General features: G+C 44.9%; 1 protein-coding gene across 9 annotated transcripts in view; it reads left to right on the top strand.

The window, feature by feature from the left end:
- LOC109899482 (phosphatidate phosphatase LPIN2) overlaps positions 1–17,945 on the top strand; it is a 43,541-nt gene extending 25,596 nt beyond the window's left edge. For 4 of the 9 annotated variants that reach the window (XM_031836006.1, XM_031836008.1, XM_031836005.1 and 1 more), the window contains 19 exons: positions 702–797; positions 1,005–1,318; positions 1,529–1,645; positions 2,012–2,144; positions 2,237–2,741; positions 4,244–4,346; positions 4,500–4,550; positions 4,829–4,965; positions 5,267–5,360; positions 11,702–11,771; positions 11,858–11,941; positions 12,592–12,680; positions 13,158–13,305; positions 13,596–13,744; positions 14,953–15,039; positions 15,370–15,522; positions 15,759–15,873; positions 15,968–16,071; positions 16,388–17,122. In XM_031836006.1, coding sequence (XP_031691866.1) covers positions 702–797; positions 1,005–1,318; positions 1,529–1,645; positions 2,012–2,144; positions 2,237–2,741; positions 4,244–4,346; positions 4,500–4,550; positions 4,829–4,965; positions 5,267–5,360; positions 11,702–11,771; positions 11,858–11,941; positions 12,592–12,680; positions 13,158–13,305; positions 13,596–13,744; positions 14,953–15,039; positions 15,370–15,522; positions 15,759–15,873; positions 15,968–16,071; positions 16,388–16,532 — 2,694 coding nt within the window. In that variant the 3' untranslated portion in view covers positions 16,533–17,122. Of the gene's footprint in view, positions 1–701; positions 798–1,004; positions 1,319–1,528; positions 1,646–2,011; positions 2,145–2,236; positions 2,742–4,243; positions 4,347–4,499; positions 4,688–4,828; positions 4,966–5,266; positions 5,361–11,701; positions 11,772–11,857; positions 11,942–12,591; positions 12,681–13,157; positions 13,306–13,595; positions 13,745–14,952; positions 15,040–15,369; positions 15,523–15,758; positions 15,874–15,967; positions 16,239–16,387 lie in introns of all 9 variants that reach the window. The other 5 variants (XM_020494760.2, XM_020494758.2, XR_004211721.1 and 2 more) reach the window with 4 other exon arrangements.
- Positions 17,946–18,398: the final 453 nt, after the last annotated feature.

Below are 18,398 nucleotides of genomic sequence, written 5' to 3'. Positions count from 1 at the left end.
TACGTGCAAGCCCGTAACCAACAATGCAGTTCAAGAAATAGAGTTAAAAACATTTACTAAATCAAGTCAAAAAAATCTAATCAATCAAAAAGTAACACAATAAATGTACATAACAATAGGAGGCTATATACAGGGGATACCTGTACTGAGTCAATGTGCGGGGGTACAGGTTAGTCAAGGCAATTTGTAAAGTGACTATGCATAGATAATAAACAGCGAGTAGCAGCAGTGTAGTTCAGCATGATAATGCACAGCCCCATGTCGCAAGGATCTATACACAATTCCTGGAAGCTGAAAATGTACCAGGTCTTCCATGGCCTGCATACTCAACAGACATGTCACCCGTTGAGCAAGTTTGGGATGCTTTGGATCGCCATGTACGACAGTGTGTTCCAGTTTCACAGCACTGAAGAGGAGTGGGACAACATTCCACAGACCACAATCAACAGCCTGATCAGATGTGTCACGCTGCATGAGGCAAATGGTGGTCACTCCAGATTAATTTGTTTCAATTGACTGATTTCCTTATATGAACTCTAACTCAGTAAAATCTTTGAAATTGAGTGGGGAGGGGGAGTGCCCCCCCCCCATCCGTGGGCAAAACTGATCCTAAATCAGCACTCCTAGTCTGAGACGCTTGATACATGTGGCCCCAGAGTTCCTCCATAAATGGATGCCTGACCTGTCCTTTCCCTCTGCAGATTGACATTGAGATCAATGGAGAACCAGTGGAGTTGCACATGAAGCTGGGGGACAACGGAGAGGCCTTCTTTGTTCAGGAAACCGAGCAGCATAATGTGAGATTTTTTATCGGTTTCATGACAACCACTGTTGACACAGCTTATTACTGAATGTGTATGTGTCCCAAATGGCTCCCTATTGCCTAAAACGTGCACTTATTTTGAGCAAAGTAGTGCACCATGTAGGGGATAGGATGCCATTGGGGACGTAGTCTATAGCGTGATCTTGTTGTGACTCGTCGTCTCTTTGTCACCCCGACCCAGGAGATAATCCCTGCCCACCTTGTGACGTCTCCCATCCCCACAGAGGAGGCTCTGGGGAGGGGCAGAGAGTCCAGAGCTGGGGAGTTGGGCCTGGAGGGTGGGCTGCAGCCGCCCCAGGGGGACTCACAAAACCCAACCTCCTCCTCCACCCCCCTCCTTCCCCCCAGCACCACAGCAGGGAAGAAGAAGAAGAGACGTAGGAAGAAGCACAAAGCAGACCCCCGGAAGGAGGAGCAACAGGCCTCCACTGCTGGTGGTGAGGAGGTCTGTGAACTGAGCTCAGACGAGGAGCACGGTACACAAAACAACGGCAGGTAAATGGACAGAAGGAGTAGGGTGAAGTTGCCCCTAGATGCTGACCCCCCCCCCCCCCAGCTAATGGGACAGAGAGGGGGCTAACAGGAGCTCAATGACTCCATAGGTACACTCAGGTTGGGTCTGGGTGGGTCTGTTCAGCACAGTGTGTGTAGAGGATAGGGAGTGTTAACACTGTGGTCAATGGGGGATATTCTTCATTCCCTCAGGGCCCCCTTGTTCTCTACAGTGAAGGACACAGTGGAACACAGGCAGCACCCCAACCTCCACTCCTTGGACAGCTACCCCTTCTCTGATGGAGACTGGTCTCCCGGCGACAGCCACAGGTATGACCCCCTCACTCAGTCGCTCAGTCAATAACTTCCTATTCAAATATTTACACAGATCTTGCAAACAGTCAGGATCATTAGGAATATTTTTTTATTTCCTTAGGACTTAACAAAAAAGAAAACGTAGTTAATCTAGCACACCTGATTCAAATAATTAGCTGGTTAATTAGCTGAATCAGGTTAGTTACAACTAGGGTTTGATTGAAAACTTACAGGAGGGTAGTTGCTCTATAACACGCCTTGGATTGAATCTCATTTTAGGTAGATATTCATTAAAATGGTAGCAGAACATTGATTGAATAGCCCTGTGGAACTGTGAGTACATGTTGGGAATGTGTTGTGCTGTTTTCTCGATTGTAACAGATCCCCAAGATCCCTGTCAGAGCCCATGTCTCCAAAGAGCGACTCAGAGTTGATGGTGAAGTTATCAGAGAGCATGCTCAGAGCAGAGTCACACATGCAGTGGTCCTGGGGTGAGTTCCCAGAATCCACCAGGGTAAGACCTAGATCTTGTGTTTCAAATGGCACCACATTCCCTATATAGAGATGGAAATATGCCAAACTGATTTCATATTGACTCTTGTCCAGGTCAGTAAGAAAGAGCCCTCGGAGCTGCCTAAGACGATGACTATCACCCCGTCAGAGAGCACACACTTCAGGGTCATCCTCAGCTCAGAGGCCATGGAGGTGGAGGCTGGGGGCCTGCACACCTCTCTGGACCCAGTGTGTGGACCTGCCATCGTCAAACCAGAGCCCCGGACCCCCAAACAAAATACCCTCCTCAGCTCAAAACACCACACATCCGACCCTCTATCTGAACCACATCATCCCCCCAAACCTATTCATGACCATTGCCCACCCCAACCTGAACCGTGTCCCCTCAAACCAGAACCAGGTGCTCTAACGTCAGAGCCCAGTCCAGACCTCTGTATCCCGTCCAAGCCTGAACGTCCAAGCCCTTGGACTTCCACTCCTCCCAGTGTGCTTGATTCCAGCCAGAGGGACAGTGGCTCTACTGCCGGTGGGGCCAGTTGCATGGCCGGGGACCTGGGGTCCATCGGCTCCAAGACTGACTCCCCCTCCAAGAGGAGAGGTACTAATTATGCTTTAAATAGCAACCGAAAGTATTTGAAAAACAAATCGAAAGTATGCATAGACGGTTTATATAAATAGCTTATTGATCAAGTATAACACATGACTTAGGCCATTTATAAGGACTTTGGCTTACGGTAGCACAATGTGCCGGATGATGGCATTCCATAGCCCTCTGTTGTTAATGACAGCTAGTATGAACAAATGCTTTACATTACTTTTATGTCCTCTATTTGATGTTTTATGTCCCTTATTTTAAGTACCTCATAGCTCTATCACTACAGAATGGTCTGATGGCAACAGAAAGAAAATGGCTTGGTCATGAGTAAGGCCTCAGACACACTAATAGCGTGTGCTGGCCGGGTCATTCCTACCAGACCTCATAACATTTGGGGGGGGAAGTATATCAGAAAATATATAATATATCAGAAAAAAAGACATGTTTGGCTTTCAGAAAATATTTTGGGGCAACATATTTTAGGTGCATTTTCCAACCTGTTAGGATTATGCATGATGTATTATGTGCCTAACAGGGTAGAACATAAACCTAAATTAGCCATAGCTCTGTGAGTGATCAATATTGAGCTACCATAATGGTGAGCAGGATTTCAACATCTCTATCAAACATATAAATAAATAATAATAATAATATCAATTTGGTTAATTTTCTCTAATTTTGCCTGAGGGTGAACATTTACGAGTGGGACATACAGACTAACAACATGAAACATGGACAAATGGATAAAGCTGAGTGTTTGTATTTATTTAGCCTTGCACCATTGTTTTCCCACCAAAGAAATTATGACTCTTCCTGAATGTGGTGTCATTGTAGGAAGGGGTTGTTTTCTTGAAGAATTACAATAAACTAACAGGGTGGAAAGTGATATCAGGGACAAACAGAAAATCTAACATAAAATACAAACATCATGAAAAGAAAACATTGATGAGAGTGAATTTAACTAGGTCTATAAAACAGTGATGAAAGATTAAGTATTTTATCATTTATAATTTTATGGCTTATATTTCTTGTGGAAGTTGATGAATAATAACCGGGAACATGGCAAAAACGCATACATTCACTGAAAAAAAGTGTTAAAAATTGATAAAATTCCCTTTCAAGATCCATATTTTGTTATTTTTAAGGTAAAGCCTTTTGGAATCCACATTTTACACTAAATAATAAATTATATTTCCTGGGGACAGAAAAGACACATCATAGTAGGAATGACCCAGCCGAGAGTACTTAGAACCTCTGAACAGAGTGCCTGCCTAAATGTGCACCAATTTTACATGTAGAATTGTGTGATAATGTCGTCAGTCAAAGCTCTACAGCTGGTGGTCCCTAAAACACAGCGCGCTGAACGATCAGCAGACAAAAATGTTATCCACATTCGGTGCTATGTGCACGAGCCTTAAGGGTTCAGACAGTGTTATTGACTACACCTGGAATTAGGCTGTGAATGGTTTAAGTGAATTCTGATTATTCGTCTGTGTGTGACAAAGGTGTGAGGAAGAGGAGTCAGCACCAGGGGCCTGAGGATATATACCTGGACGACCTGAACGCTATGGAGCCTGACGTCGTCGCGCGCTACTTAGCTCCCAAGAGGTACCTCATCATGCCTTTCATCCCATGTATTGAGGCCCTATTCCATTTATAGGAACCGTATTCCCTTTATAACGCACTACTTATGACCAGGGCCCATAGAGTTGTGTTGCAGTGACTGACCAGTCTGTGGTTGTGTGTGTGTGTGTGTTGCAGTGAGTCCGAGACCATCCCTAAGCACTGGGTGGAGGTTGGCCGGTGCGATGGGTCCCAGTCTCCCCAGTCTGTGGGCAGTGCTGCGGCCGACAGCGGGACAGAGTGTCTGTCTGACTCGGCTGGGGATCTACCAGACATCACCCTGTCTCTCTGTGGAGGGGTCGGAGAGAACTCTGAAATCTCCAAAGGTAAGGTGTCCCACTGTATGTAAGTGTTATGTTATAGTGACTAGGGGTGTGCCCTAAATGGCACCCTATTTCCTATATAGTGCACTACTTTTGACCAGGCACTATAGGGAATAGGGTGCTATTTGGGACACGGTGCGATGGGTCCCAGTCTCCCCAGTCTGTGGGCAGTGCTGCGGCCGACAGCGGGACAGAGTGTCTGTCTGACTCGGCTGGGGATCTACCAGACATCACCCTGTCTCTCTGTGGAGGGGTCGGAGAGAACTCTGAAATCTCCAAAGGTAAGGTGTCCCACTGTATGTAAGTGTTATGTTATAGTGACTAGGGGTGTGCCCTAAATGGCACCCTATTTCCTATATAGTGCACTACTTTTGACCAGGCACTATAGGGAATAGGGTGCTATTTGGGACACAACCTAGGGCTTCACTTTGATAAGTATGCAAATAACTAACTAGTACACTGTTACTCACAATGCCACAAATAATAATGTGTTATATTATATTATATGACAATAGATATGCTATAATGATGAGCAGATTAGGATACCTTGAAGATGCAAATGCTATGATACTTTTATTGCAGAGAAATTCATGGAGCACATCATCACATATCATGAATTTGCTGAAAATCCAGCAATCATTGACAATCCCAATTTGGTGGTTAGAATTTCAAACCGGTGAGTCGTTCAGCCGTCCTACTCATACTAATTCATATTCCTGCATCATACTAATTCTTAGACTGACATTTTGAACAGAAGATCACAATTTCTAGATTTCCTTGAACTAATCACAATTATATTATTACACAGTTCCTTCAGAAAGTATTCACACCCCTTGACTTTTTCAAAATTTAAAGCCTGAATTTAAAATGGATTAAATTGAGATTTTGCGTCACTCGCCAAAACACAATATCCCATAATGTCAAAGTGGAATTATGTTTTTGCTAATTAATTAAAAATTAAAAACTGAAATGTCTAGCATATCAACCACTTTGTTATGGCAAGCCTAAATAAATTCAGGAGTAAAAATGTGCTTAAGAAGTCACATAATCAAATCAAATGTATTTATATAGCACTTCTTACATCAGCTGATATATCAAAGTGCTGTACAGAAACCCAGCCTAAAACCCCAAACAGCAAGCAATGCAGGTGTATGTAACGGCGTTCTTCGTTTGTTGAAAGAGAGTCGGACCGAAATGCAGCGTGGTGGTTACTCATGTGAACTTGTTCTCAACTTGCCTACCTGGTTAAATAAAGGTAAAATAAAAAAAATCAATAAAAATAAGTTCTTTAATGAAGAAAAAGTGACGATACATGAAATAACTTAATAAATACAAACAACAAACGGAACGTGAAACCTAATTACAGCCTATCTGGTGAACACTACACAGAGACAGGAACAATCACCCACGAAAGACAAAGCGAAACTCAGGCTACCTAAATACGGTTCCCAATCAGAGGCAACGAGAATCACCTGACAGCTGATTGAGAACCGCCTCAGGCAGCCAAGCCTATACAACACCCCTAATCAGCCGCGATCCCAAATACTACAAACCCCAATACGAAATACAACACGTAAACCCCTGTCACACCCTGGCCTGACCAAATATATAACGAAAACACAAAACACTAAGACCAAGGCGTGACAGAACCCCCCCCCCCCAAGGTGCGGACTCCCGGACGCACCTCAAAACCAAAGGGAGGGTCCGGGTGGGCGTCTGTCATTGGTGGGGGCTCCGGCTCGGGACGTGGACCCCACTTCATTAATGTCCTCGTTCCTCCCCTTCGCGTCCTGGGATAATACACCCTCGCCGCCGACCATGGCCTAATAGTCCTCACCCAGAACCCCACAGAACTGAGGAGCAGCTCGGGACTGAGGGGCATCTCGGGACTGAGGGGCATCTCGGGACTGAGGGGCATCTCGGGACTGAGGGGCATCTCGGGACTGAGGGGCATCTCGGAACTGAGGGGCATCTCGGAACTGAGGGGCATCTCGGAACTGAGGGGCATCTCGAAACTGAGGGGCATCTCGGAACTGAGGGGCATCTCGGAACTGAGGGGCATCTCGGAACTGAGGGGCAGCCCGGAACTGAGGGGCAGCCCGGAACTGAGGGGCAGCCCGGAACTGAGGGGCAGCCCGGAACTGAGGGGCAGCCCGGAACTGAGGGGCAGCCCGGAACTGAGGGGCAGCCCGGAACTGAGGGGCAGCCCAGTACTGAGAGGAAGCCCAGTACTGAGAGGAAGCCCAGTACTGAGATGAAGCTCAGGTAGGTGGTAGGCTCCGGTAGATCCTGGCTGGCTGGCGGATCTGGAAGATTCAAGTTGACTAGCAGATCTGGAAGATTCTGGTTGACTAGCAGATCTGGAAGATTCTGGTTGACAGACTGATCTGGAAGAATCTGGTTGACTGGCAGATCTAGAAGATCATGGCTGACTGGCGGATCTAGTTGCTCTATGCAAACTGACAGCTCTGACTGCTCCATGCAGGCTGACAGCTCCTTGCAGACTGGCAGCTCTTTGCAGACTGACAGCTCTGACTGCTCCATGCAGGCTGACAGCTCCTTGCAGACTGACAGCTCCTTGCAGACTGACAGCTCCTTGCAGACTGACAGCTCCTTTCAGACTGACAGCTCCTTTCAGACTGGCAGCTCCTTGCAGACTGGCAGCTCCTTGCAGACTGGCAGCTCCTTGCAGACTGGCAGCTCCTTGCAGACTGGCAGCTCCTTGCAGACTGACAGCTCCTTGCAGACTGACATCTCTGGCTGCTTCATGCAGACTGACAGCTCCTTGCAGACTGGCAGCTCCTTGCAGACTGGCAGCTCCTTGCAGACTGGCAGCTCCTTGCAGACTGACATCTCTGGCTGCTTCATGCAGACTGACAGCTCCTTTCAGACTGGCAGCTCCTTTCAGACTGGCAGCTCCTTGCAGACTGGCAGCTCCTTGCAGACTGGCAGCTCCTTGCAGACTGACAGCTCCTTGCAGACTGACATCTCTGGCTGCTTCATGCAGACTGACAGCTCCTTTCAGACTGGCAGCTCCTTGCAGACTGGCAGCTCCTTGCAGACTGGCAGTTCCTTGCAGACTGACCGCTCCCTGCAGACTGGCAGCTCCTTGCAGACTGGCAGCTCCTTGCAGACTGGCAGCTCCTTGCAGACTGACAGCTCCTTGCAGACTGACATCTCTGGCTGCTTCATGCAGACTGACAGCTCCTTTCAGACTGGCAGCTCCTTGCAGACTGGCAGTTCCTTGCAGACTGACAGCTCCCTGCAGACTGGCAGCTCCTTGCAGACTGACAGCTCTGACTGCTCCTTGCAGACTGACAGCTCCTTGCAGACTGGCAGCTCCTTGCAGACTGGCAGCTCCTTGCAGACTGACAGCTCCCTGCAGACTGGCAGCTCCTTGCAGACTGACAGCTCTAGCTGCTCCATGCAGACTGACAGCTCTGACTGCTTCATGCAGACTGACAGCTCTGACTGCTCCATGCAGGCTGACAGCACCCTGCAGACTGGCAGCTCAGGCTGCTTCAAACAGGCAGGAGGCTCCAACAGCACAGGAGAGGAGGAAGGCTCTGGCTGCGCTGAACAGGCGGGAGACTCCGACAGAGCAGGAGAAGCGAGGCGCACTGTAGGCCTGATGCGTGGTGCGGGCACTGGTGATACTGGAGCGAGGACACGCACAGGAAGCCTGGTGCGGGGAGCTGCTACCGGAGGACTGGTGTGTGGAGGTGGCTCTGGATAGACCGGACCGTGCAGGCGCACTGGAGCTCTTGAGCACCGAGCCTGCCCAAGCTTACCTGGCTCGATGCCCACTCTAGCCCGGCAAATACGAAGGGCTAGTATGAACCGTACCGGGCTATGCACCCGCACTGGAGACACCGTGCGCTCACTAGCATAACACGGTGCCTACCCGGTCTCTTTAGCCCACCGGAAAGCACAGGGAGTTTGCGCAGGTCTCCTACCTGGCATAGCCATACTCCCTGTAAGCCCCCCCCCCAATAATTTTTTGGGGTTGCTTCTCGGGCTTCCTTGCCAACCGTGTTCCCTCGTATCGCCGGCTCCTATCTCCTGCTGCCTCTGCTTCCTCCTTGGGGCGGCGATATTCACCAGGCTGAGCCCAGGGTCCTCTTCCGTCTGATATCATCTCCCAAGACCAGAAGTCCTTATATCGCTGCTCCTCATGATTAACAGGGAGAGTTGGCTCAGGTCTGACTCCTGACTCTGTCACTCTCTCCCTGAGCCCCTGGTTTCGCTCTGCGCCGCCGTGTTTTCCTTTTCGACTCCATTCGCCTATAGCCTTCTTCGCACTGCTCAAGCGAATCCCATGCGGGCTCCTGCACTCTCTCTGGGTCGGCCGCCCACCTGTCGATTTCTTCCCACGTCGTATACTCCATGCAATTGCTGTCCATAACGTCCTCCCATGTCCATTCCTCCTTTCGCTTTTCCTGCGGTCGCTGCCTGTAACCACGCCGCTCGGTCCGTGTGTGGTGGGTGATTCTGTAACGGCGTTCTTCGTTTGTTGAGAGTCGGACCGAAATGCAGCGTGGTGGTTACTCATGTTCTTTAATGAAGAAAAAGTGACGATACATGAAATAACTTAATAAATACAAACAACAAACGGAACGTGAAACCTAATACAGCCTATCTGGTGAACACTACACAGAGACAGGAACAATCACCCACGAAAGACAAAGCGAAACTCAGGCTACCTAAATACGGTTCCCAATCAGAGGCAACGAGAATCACCTGACAGCTGATTGAGAACCGCCTCAGGCAGCCAAGCCTATACAACACCCCTAATCAGCCGCGATCCCAAAAACTACAAACCCCAATACGAAATACAACACGTAAACCCCTGTCACACCCTGGCCTGACCAAATATATAACGAAAACACAAAACACTAAGACCAAGGCGTGACAGTGTAGAAGCACGGTGGCTAGGAAAAACTCCCTAGAAAGGCTAAAACCTAGGAAGAAACCTAGAGAGGAACCAGGCTATGAGGGGTGGCCAGTCCTCTTCTGGCTGTGCCGGATGGAGATTATAACAGAACATGGCCAAGATGTTCAAATGTTCATAAATGACCAGCATGGTCAAATAATAGTAATCACAGTGAGCAGGTCAGGGTTCCATAGCCGCAGGCAGAACAGTTGAAACTAGAGCAGCAGCACGGCCAGGTGGACTGGGGATAACAAGGAGTCATCATGCCAGGTAGTCCTGAGACATGGTCCTAGGGCTCAGGTCCTCAGAAAATAAGTTGCATGGACTCGCTCTGTGTGCAATAACATTGTTTAACATGATTTTTGAATGACTACCTTATCGCTGTACCCCACACATAAAATTATCTGTAAGGTCCCTCAGTCAAGCAGTGAATTTCAAACACAGATTTAAGCACAAAGACCAGGGAGGTTTTCTAATGCCTCACAAAGAAGGCCAACTATTGGTAGATGGGTAAAAATATAGAAAAGCAAACATTGAATATCCCTTTGAGCACGGTGAAGTTATTAATTACACTTTGGATATTATATTAATATATACAAATGATTGTCATTTAGCAGACATACAAATTATTGTCATTTAGCAGATGCTCTTATCCAGAACGACTTACAGTAGTGAGTGCATACATTGACATACTTCTTTTTACTGGCCCCATGTGGGAATTAAACCCACAACCCTGGTGTTCTAAGCACCACGCTCTACCAACTGAGCCACAACCAGTCACTACAATACACCCAGTCACTACAAACATACAGCCGCCCTTCTTAACTCAGTTGCCGGAGAGGAAGGACACCGCTGAGGAATTTCAACAGCAGGCCAATGGTGACTTTAAAACAGTTACATAGTTTAATAGCAGTGATATGAGAGAACTGAGGAGCAACAACGTTGTGGTTACTCCACAATAGTAACCTAATTAACAGAGTGAAAAGAAGGAAGCCTGTACAGAATAAAATATTCCAAAACATGCATCCTGTTTGCAATAAAGCACTCAAGTAAAACTGAAAAAAATGTGGCAAAGAAATTAACTTTATGTCCTGAATACAAAGTGTTTGGGGCAAATCCAACACAACACATCACTGAGTACCATTCTTCATATTTTCAAGCATGGTAGTTGCTGCATCATGTTATGCGTATCGGCAAGGACTAGGGATCTTTTTAGGATAAAAAGAAACAGATTAGTGCTAAGCACAGGCAAAATCCTCGAGGACAACCTGCTTCAGTCTGCTTTCCAACGGACACTAGGAGGAAAATTCAACAGGACAATAACCTAAAACACAAGGCCAAATATACATTGGAGTTGCTTACTAAAACGATGTTGCATGTTTCTAAGTGGCCTACTTACAGTTGACTTAAATCGGCTTGAAAATATATGGCAAGACTTGAAAATGACAGTCTGGCAATGATCAACAACCAACTTGACAGAGCTTGAAGAATCTTTCAAAGAATATGTAAGTATTGTACAATCCAGATGTGCAAAGCTCTTAGAGACTTACTCAGAAAGACTCACAGCTATAATTGCTGCCAAAAGTGATTCTAACATGTATTGACTCAGGGGTGTGAATACTTATGTAAATGGGATATTTCTTTATCTCATTTTCAATACATTTGAAAAAAATTCTAAAATTCTAAAAACAGGTTTCCGCCTCTCGAGTGGCGCAGCCGTTTCCTCTGACACATTGGCGCCGCTGGCTTCCGGGTTAAGCGAGCAATGTGTCAAGAAGCAGTGCTGCTTGGCAGAGTCGTGTTTCGGAGGACGCATGGCTCTCGACCTTCGCCTCTCCCGAGTCTGTACAGGAGTTCCAGCGTTGGGACAAGACTGTAACTACCAATTGGATATCACTAAATTCGTGACAAAATTGAGTTTAAAAAAAAATCGGCTTTGTCATAAGGTATTGAGTGTAGATGAATGAGAATTCAGGCTGTAACACAGCAAAATGTGGAATTAGTCAAGGGATATGAATACTTTCTGAAGGCACTATATATATATATATATAAATATATATTATTTTTTATTATTATTTTTACAGATATTACAACTGGACATTGGCAGCTCCATTGATACTAAGTATGCAAGCTTTCCAGAAGAACCTGCCCAAGGTAGATCACATGTTATGCATTATGAATGTATGTTAGAACTTCAACATTCTGTGCATGTACTCATAAATACTTCATGTGTATCTAAGGCCACAGAGGAGGCATGGGTGAAAGAGAAGATGCCTAAGAAGTCCGGCCGCTGGTGGTTCTGGAGGAAAAGCAGCGTCAAACAGGTAGGGACTGCATCCCAAATAGTACCCTATTCCTTATACAGTGTAATACTTAGGTCCAATAAGGCTGTGCACAAAAGTAGTGCACTATATAGGGCTCTCAAACTCAACTCCGGACCTCGAAGCCAGTTATACTGTGTTTTTTCATTGTTCCCCTCCAATCAGGGACTGATTTAGACCTAGGTCACCAGGTGGCTACAATTAATTATCAGGTACCCCTGATATAGGGAATAGGGTGCCATTTGGGACAAAGGGGTGTTTTTGCAGTACGCTTTAGGTCCACTGGTATTGATACTCTGTAGTACCCGTAATGAAATCCACCCTAGCTTAACTGCTTTCCTGATACTGTAATTTGTCACCTTAAACAGATGGTCCATCTCCATCTCTTCCCTCATGACTCTTTTTTTGTGTGGGCAGAAAATAGTTCCCATGTGAATCCCATTGGATTTGCATTTCCGTTGTAAATTAGCCTAAGCAAATCAGAGTGAGGAGAACCATGTGCTAATTGTACTGCATTTCATACAATTTTTCATTTAATAAATGGGCAGTAATTCCACTATTAATCAAGGAAAAACACTAGGCCATATGCAGTCAGTGTTGACATGATGATGTTTCATTAACGGGTGATTAATGTTGTCTGCTCTGCTCTCCAGTCTTCAGAGGCCAAGATGGACAGACACGAGTCCCAACACAGAGACACAGAGAGCCCTGTCCTCGATCAACAGATTCCAGCAGTGCCACAGTGAGTCAGCTTAGCACCACCCTGTCTCACCCTGTCTGTCCCCCACCATCCCTCCCTGGCGTTGTTTCACAAGGGGAAGCCCAATTATTCGCACAGTGATGTCCAACCACCTCACCCATATTCATCATTACACCAACCAATGGGAAACTAGATTAGCCCTGGAAAAACAGTGATTCATAGGAAATGCCCCTGAGAACATGCATGAGGGACCCTGTTTGGGAGTCTCATCTGTGTTTTGGCTTTCTGTAGTAAATGAAGCTTGGTGACAATTCAGTGTTGGGATACTGCCCTCTAGCGGCAGCATATACAAATGCTGGATGTTCATTTTAATAACTGATGTCTAGAGAAGCGTCATTCCTCTCATTATATTTTCAGAGTAACTACTCACTCCCTTAATCTTTACTCACATTAGTTTAATCTTATACTGTTTTTAGGAAGTCTGATGTTGACCTGAGGTTGTTGTTATTTGACATGCAGGCAGAAAGCAGTAGACGACTCCTCCAGCGATGAAGAATCGAAAGAGCTCAACACAGTGGCACCTACTGAGCACATGCACACAGAGCTACCTCCACCAACTGGCTCGCACTCCTACATGAAGTCTCTCCGCCTCTCGTCTGACCAGATAGTAAAGAGCTTCTAACTTATAAAGTGATATTATTTAAATCCTATAAAGTAATATTGGCACATAGAGTTGGATAGAGGGCACATCTTTGCATCCTTATCCTTACCCTCATAGCATCCTTACCCGCATCCTTACCCTCATAGCTTCTGTGACAGAATGGGAAGCGCAATTGAGGGCTATTGAGGGCAAGTGCACCCTCTGTCCTACTGTTAGCACCTGTCAGTGCCCAGAAGAGTTTTTGGAAACCACTTCATATCACTCTCTCAGGCACCAGTTTATTTGTCTTCTCATAGGTCAGTCTGAAGTTGAGGGAGGGGCCTAATGACGTCACTTTTAGCATCACCACCCAGTACCAGGGGACGTGTCGCTGCGAGGGCACCATCTACCTGTGGAACTGGGATGACAAAGTCATCATCTCTGACATCGACGGCACCATCACCAAGTAAAGTGGCCTTCAATTCTGTTTAACTACATTACCCAGTCAGTCCCCTCAGTCTTAACTCCTAGGTTGCATCCCAAAAGTCAACCTTTTGGACCAGAACCCATATAGGGAATAGGGTGCCATTTGGGACGCAGTCAGATTCTTAGGAGACACAACATCTGATATGGGATTAAGATCCTCTCCTGATCTTTTAATTTCTCATCTTCTGTTCGATGTCCAAACACACGATTACACATAATTACACTTAAAGGTGAAATCTGGGATTCAAACAAAGCAGTTCTTCAAGAATCAATGGCTAGTTTACAAGTATAAAAATGTATATATCAATCCCACACTCTTAAATGTAAAGGTACAAGTTGGAACCAAATAGGGTTCTTGAGAGCGATGCCATAGGGGAACCATTTTAGGGCACCAGTTTATTTGTGTCTTCTCATAGGTCAAATTAAAGCTGACCGTATGCACTTTAATAGTCATTGCATGATTCAAATCAAAACGTTTGGAGTATAGAGCCAAAAGAAGAAAAAATGCTTCACTGTCCTAATAATTACGAAGGGCTCTGTAAAAATTCCTTGAATTTTCTTTCGCGGGTGACTTTTCATTATCTGGATAGACACTTGTGGTTTCTAGCTAACGTTACATCAATCAAAGCAGTGGAGCGTGTAGTGAAGCAAAACTTTAGTGGTCAAAACCATTCATCTTTGGGTGACTGGGTGGGAGCGAGTTTCACGCAACCATTTATAAACTGGTAATTTAAAAAAAAATATATATATATATATATTACAGACTAGCTCAAAAAAAATAAGTAAAAATTTTAAAATTATCTAATGCACCCCCTATTTTTATTTGCTCTGTGGACCCACGGCTGTTTGGCTGATCTCAGTCATAAAGAGGAATAACTTTGCCCCTGTTTCTGATTAATAAACAATGCCATGCTGGTGGGTGGTAACATTCAAATAAAACCCAGCCCTGAAATAATTTTCATATCATAGGAAAAGACACCACATTCACACAGATTTGCACGAAGTGGGGAGGTTGGATTTGTCACTTCAAGCCCAGATATATCATACTTTGACTAAAATTATGACTTAAATCTGTATGCAACATCATGGTTAAGCTCTGGCCATCGTCTTTCAGCTATAAAAAGTGGATTTCTACTGATTTCTACTGGTGTGGGTTTTTATGTCTCACCAAATGCTCCTTTTTCCTAGGTCTGACGTGTTTGGCCAAATTCTCCCTCAGCTCGGGAAAGACTGGACTCATCAAGGCATTGCTAAGCTGTACCACTCAGTGCATGAGTAAGTAAGCCCTAGCCCAGGGCCTGCGTATGTATCAAGCGTCTCAGAGTAAGAGTGCTGATCGAGGATCAGGTTCCCCCTGTCCATGTTATCTTATTCATTGCGACCTAAAATGCCAAACGGATCCTTGTCAGCACTCCTATTTAAGTTGCTTGATACATATGGCCCTAGAACTACCATTTATCACATCCACCACTTAGTCAATGCATGACTAATCACATTCCTGTTTCACATGAAAAAAAAATGCAATTCCAGAAGTTAAAAAAAATGAGAGCGTGGATAGGAGACGGATCTAATGTTGCAGTTCTACTTCAATGTGCATTTCTTCAGGAATGGCTACAAATTCCTGTACTGTTCGGCGCGGGCAATCGGCATGGCGGACATGACCAGAGGGTACTTGTACTGGGTGAACGACCGGGGAACCATCCTGCCTCGAGGACCCCTCATGCTGTCCCCTAGTAGCCTCTTTTCTGCATTTCACAGGTACAACTCACCCTTAACTTCTCAGTTGGTTCAGTCTGCTTGGATTTTTAATAGCATTGTAATATAGTTAGATTGCAATGCATTTTCTTTCCTCTTCTCTGCCTTTCAGAGTTAAAACTGATCTTTCAGTTCCTTTCTGGTTCAGTCTGCTTGGAATAGTAATAACGTTGTAATAGCATTGTAATATAGTTAAATTTCAAGGCTTTTTGATTCCTTTCTACTTAACCTTTTATCAGGGAGGTGATTGAAAAGAAGCCAGAGAAGTTCAAGATTGAATGCCTAACAGACATCAAGAACCTCTTCTACCCAAACACACATCCCTTCTACGCAGCCTTTGGAAACAGAGCAAATGTAAGCTTTGTTTTACCTTCTCATTGTGTACTTATTTTGGAATAGGATCAGAATTATGGTGATTGTTAAGACTACTCCTCTGTTTTTGGCTCAGGATGTGTTTGCCTACAAGCAAGTGGGTGTACCAGTGTGTCGGATATTCACAGTCAACCCCAAAGGGGAGCTCATCCTAGAGCAATCGAAAGGCAATAAGACTTCGTAAGTAGCGACTTCACAGGATTGTAATCATAATGACTCTTTATCTCTCTGTATGTCAGGAGTGTGGGTTTCTTGGGGAGGATTTTGGCCGGATTCAATTGCCGACAAATGCACCTTTTAAAGGCGTTCGTGGAGATCGTCTGATGTTCGCGGAGATCACATTCATGGTAAAATGCTGTGGATGTAGGCTCAAGCGTATATGACCTTCAAAGTCTAGTGCAGTGCGCTTGTCGACAACGTGCCTTTTAATGAATCCCGACCTTGGTCAGTAAGTACAGTAACCGTTATCTAACCCCTTCCCTGTCTTTCACTGTAGCTACGGCCGACTGAGTGAACTGGTGGAGCACGTTTTCCCTTTACGCAGTAAGGAGCAGAGCGCCACCTTCAGTTTCCCAGAATTCAGTTCTTTCTGCTTCTGGAGACAACCAATCGCTGAGGTCTGCCTTGAGGAGCTGCTCTGAAACAACCAATCGCTGATGTGCGTCTTGAGGAGCTGCTCTGATTTCTGATTGGACAGTTCCCACAGCTGTGGTATTATCAGGTATTAAGGCGATAACCAACAGACACTTCGGGTATGGTCGATGCACTTTGTGTCTTTTGGACGGGAAAGAAATCACTTGAAATCAACTGTATTTGTTTGAATCGATGTAAGCAATATTTTGTATTGCTTAATAATTGTATGGGTCTTCCCATGATGATTGCTTGTACTGCCTTAACTGATGACTATACTATGTGTCTACTGATGCTGAATTATATTCCATTGTTTATTGCTCCACAGGTTTAATAGCGTTTCGTTGATATATCAGTAAGAACTGCTTCACATGATCGATTTAGGCATACTTTCCAATACAGACTCTACAGCCTTTTTACAGTACAATGTGAAGAGAAAGAAGACAGGCGTAGTCGTAAGGTTAGTTATTTGGCTTGAGTGATAATGCACTCCCTATGTTGGGGTGTCCCGCTGTTTGGGAAGGCCTTACATTATAGTGTATGCATGCTAGTCTAATTTTGAACTAAGGACTCTCTTCAAGCCGTGTCGCGAAGGTTCAGCGTTACGGTGCGATTTGAAATTGAAAGGCAACATTCCCGCATTAGCGGAGACGGCTGCATTCACGTTAAACGCCGCAAATGTCGGCCCAATTGGAAGTTACCTTTACATTTATTTTGCGGAATCTGTAACGCTTCAGCGATACAGATTGAGTCGATCGCTAATATATTGCGCAGAGCTGCCAGTGGAACTGGCACTAGTCTTAGATACACGCATACTGTATGATAATAGATCGATTTAAGTGATCTGAGCAGGCGATGTTTTAGACATACATGCAGATGGCTGCAGTGAAGTTTAAGGCAATGGAAGGCCTTTCTAAAGTGTCGATGCTGCTGACACACAGGGCACACAACACTGGAGCCTTTGGATGGAGACAGACTAATATGCACTGAAAGCACAATTATATGTTTTAGCAGACGTTTTATGGGTTAACTTTGACAGTGTTTGTGTTATGAAATGAATGCTTCTTTATGGGATATATTTCTATTGTTATAACTTGGGTTTGTCTAGTATATTTTGAATTATTATACCATTGTATTTGATGACGTTCGGAGGTGTTGCAGAGTTCCTCAGTAACAAAGGCATTCTTTCTATGAAAGTGATATTTTGTGTGGAGAGTACACACATCTTAACACGCTGGTATTTGTTGTGTTTTTCAGTGTATCTATTAAGAGATTAATTTTACAGTTCACACACTCTCCAATCTTAAATGCCTTCACTGTTACTTGATTAAGTGTTATTTTTGAGTGTCACTATATATATTGAAGTGTATGTTTGGGATATGAATGTTTAGCAAAACAAAAGATAAAATCTATGATTCCATGCAGATGTTTCCTATGCTTATTTCAGAAACTTGTTTTTGGGAAAGGAGGGTGTAACTTTTGGAACATCATGAACATCTTTTCACATGCCAACAATCTGTCTAAACAGAACTTACTGTTAAACAGTGTGATTTTTTGCTGAGACCTTAATATATTTTTTTATAATGGAGTGTTGCGCCACACGTTGTTTTAGCACAAAACTATTTTCTAAAATACCTGCGATACCAATACAAATAAGTATAGTATATTACAGTGATACTTCCCCAGAGACAGATGAACTCGTGGATACCATTTTTATGTCTCTGTGTCCAACCATCGTTAGCACAATCAATGGAAATCTATGGGTACATGCTAGCATGCTAATTGCCAAAATCCCAAAGTATCCCTTTAACCATTCTATCATACATTTATAGTGATACTATTAATTAACAATAGGCCTATATAATAAAACAATAGTT

The sequence above is a fragment of the Oncorhynchus kisutch genome, linkage group LG11 (assembly GCF_002021735.2).
Source record: "Oncorhynchus kisutch isolate 150728-3 linkage group LG11, Okis_V2, whole genome shotgun sequence".
Classification (NCBI taxonomy): Eukaryota; Metazoa; Chordata; class Actinopteri; order Salmoniformes; family Salmonidae; genus Oncorhynchus; species Oncorhynchus kisutch.
Note: the sequence above shows the minus strand (reverse complement) of the source record. Positions and strands in the feature narration are given on the sequence as shown.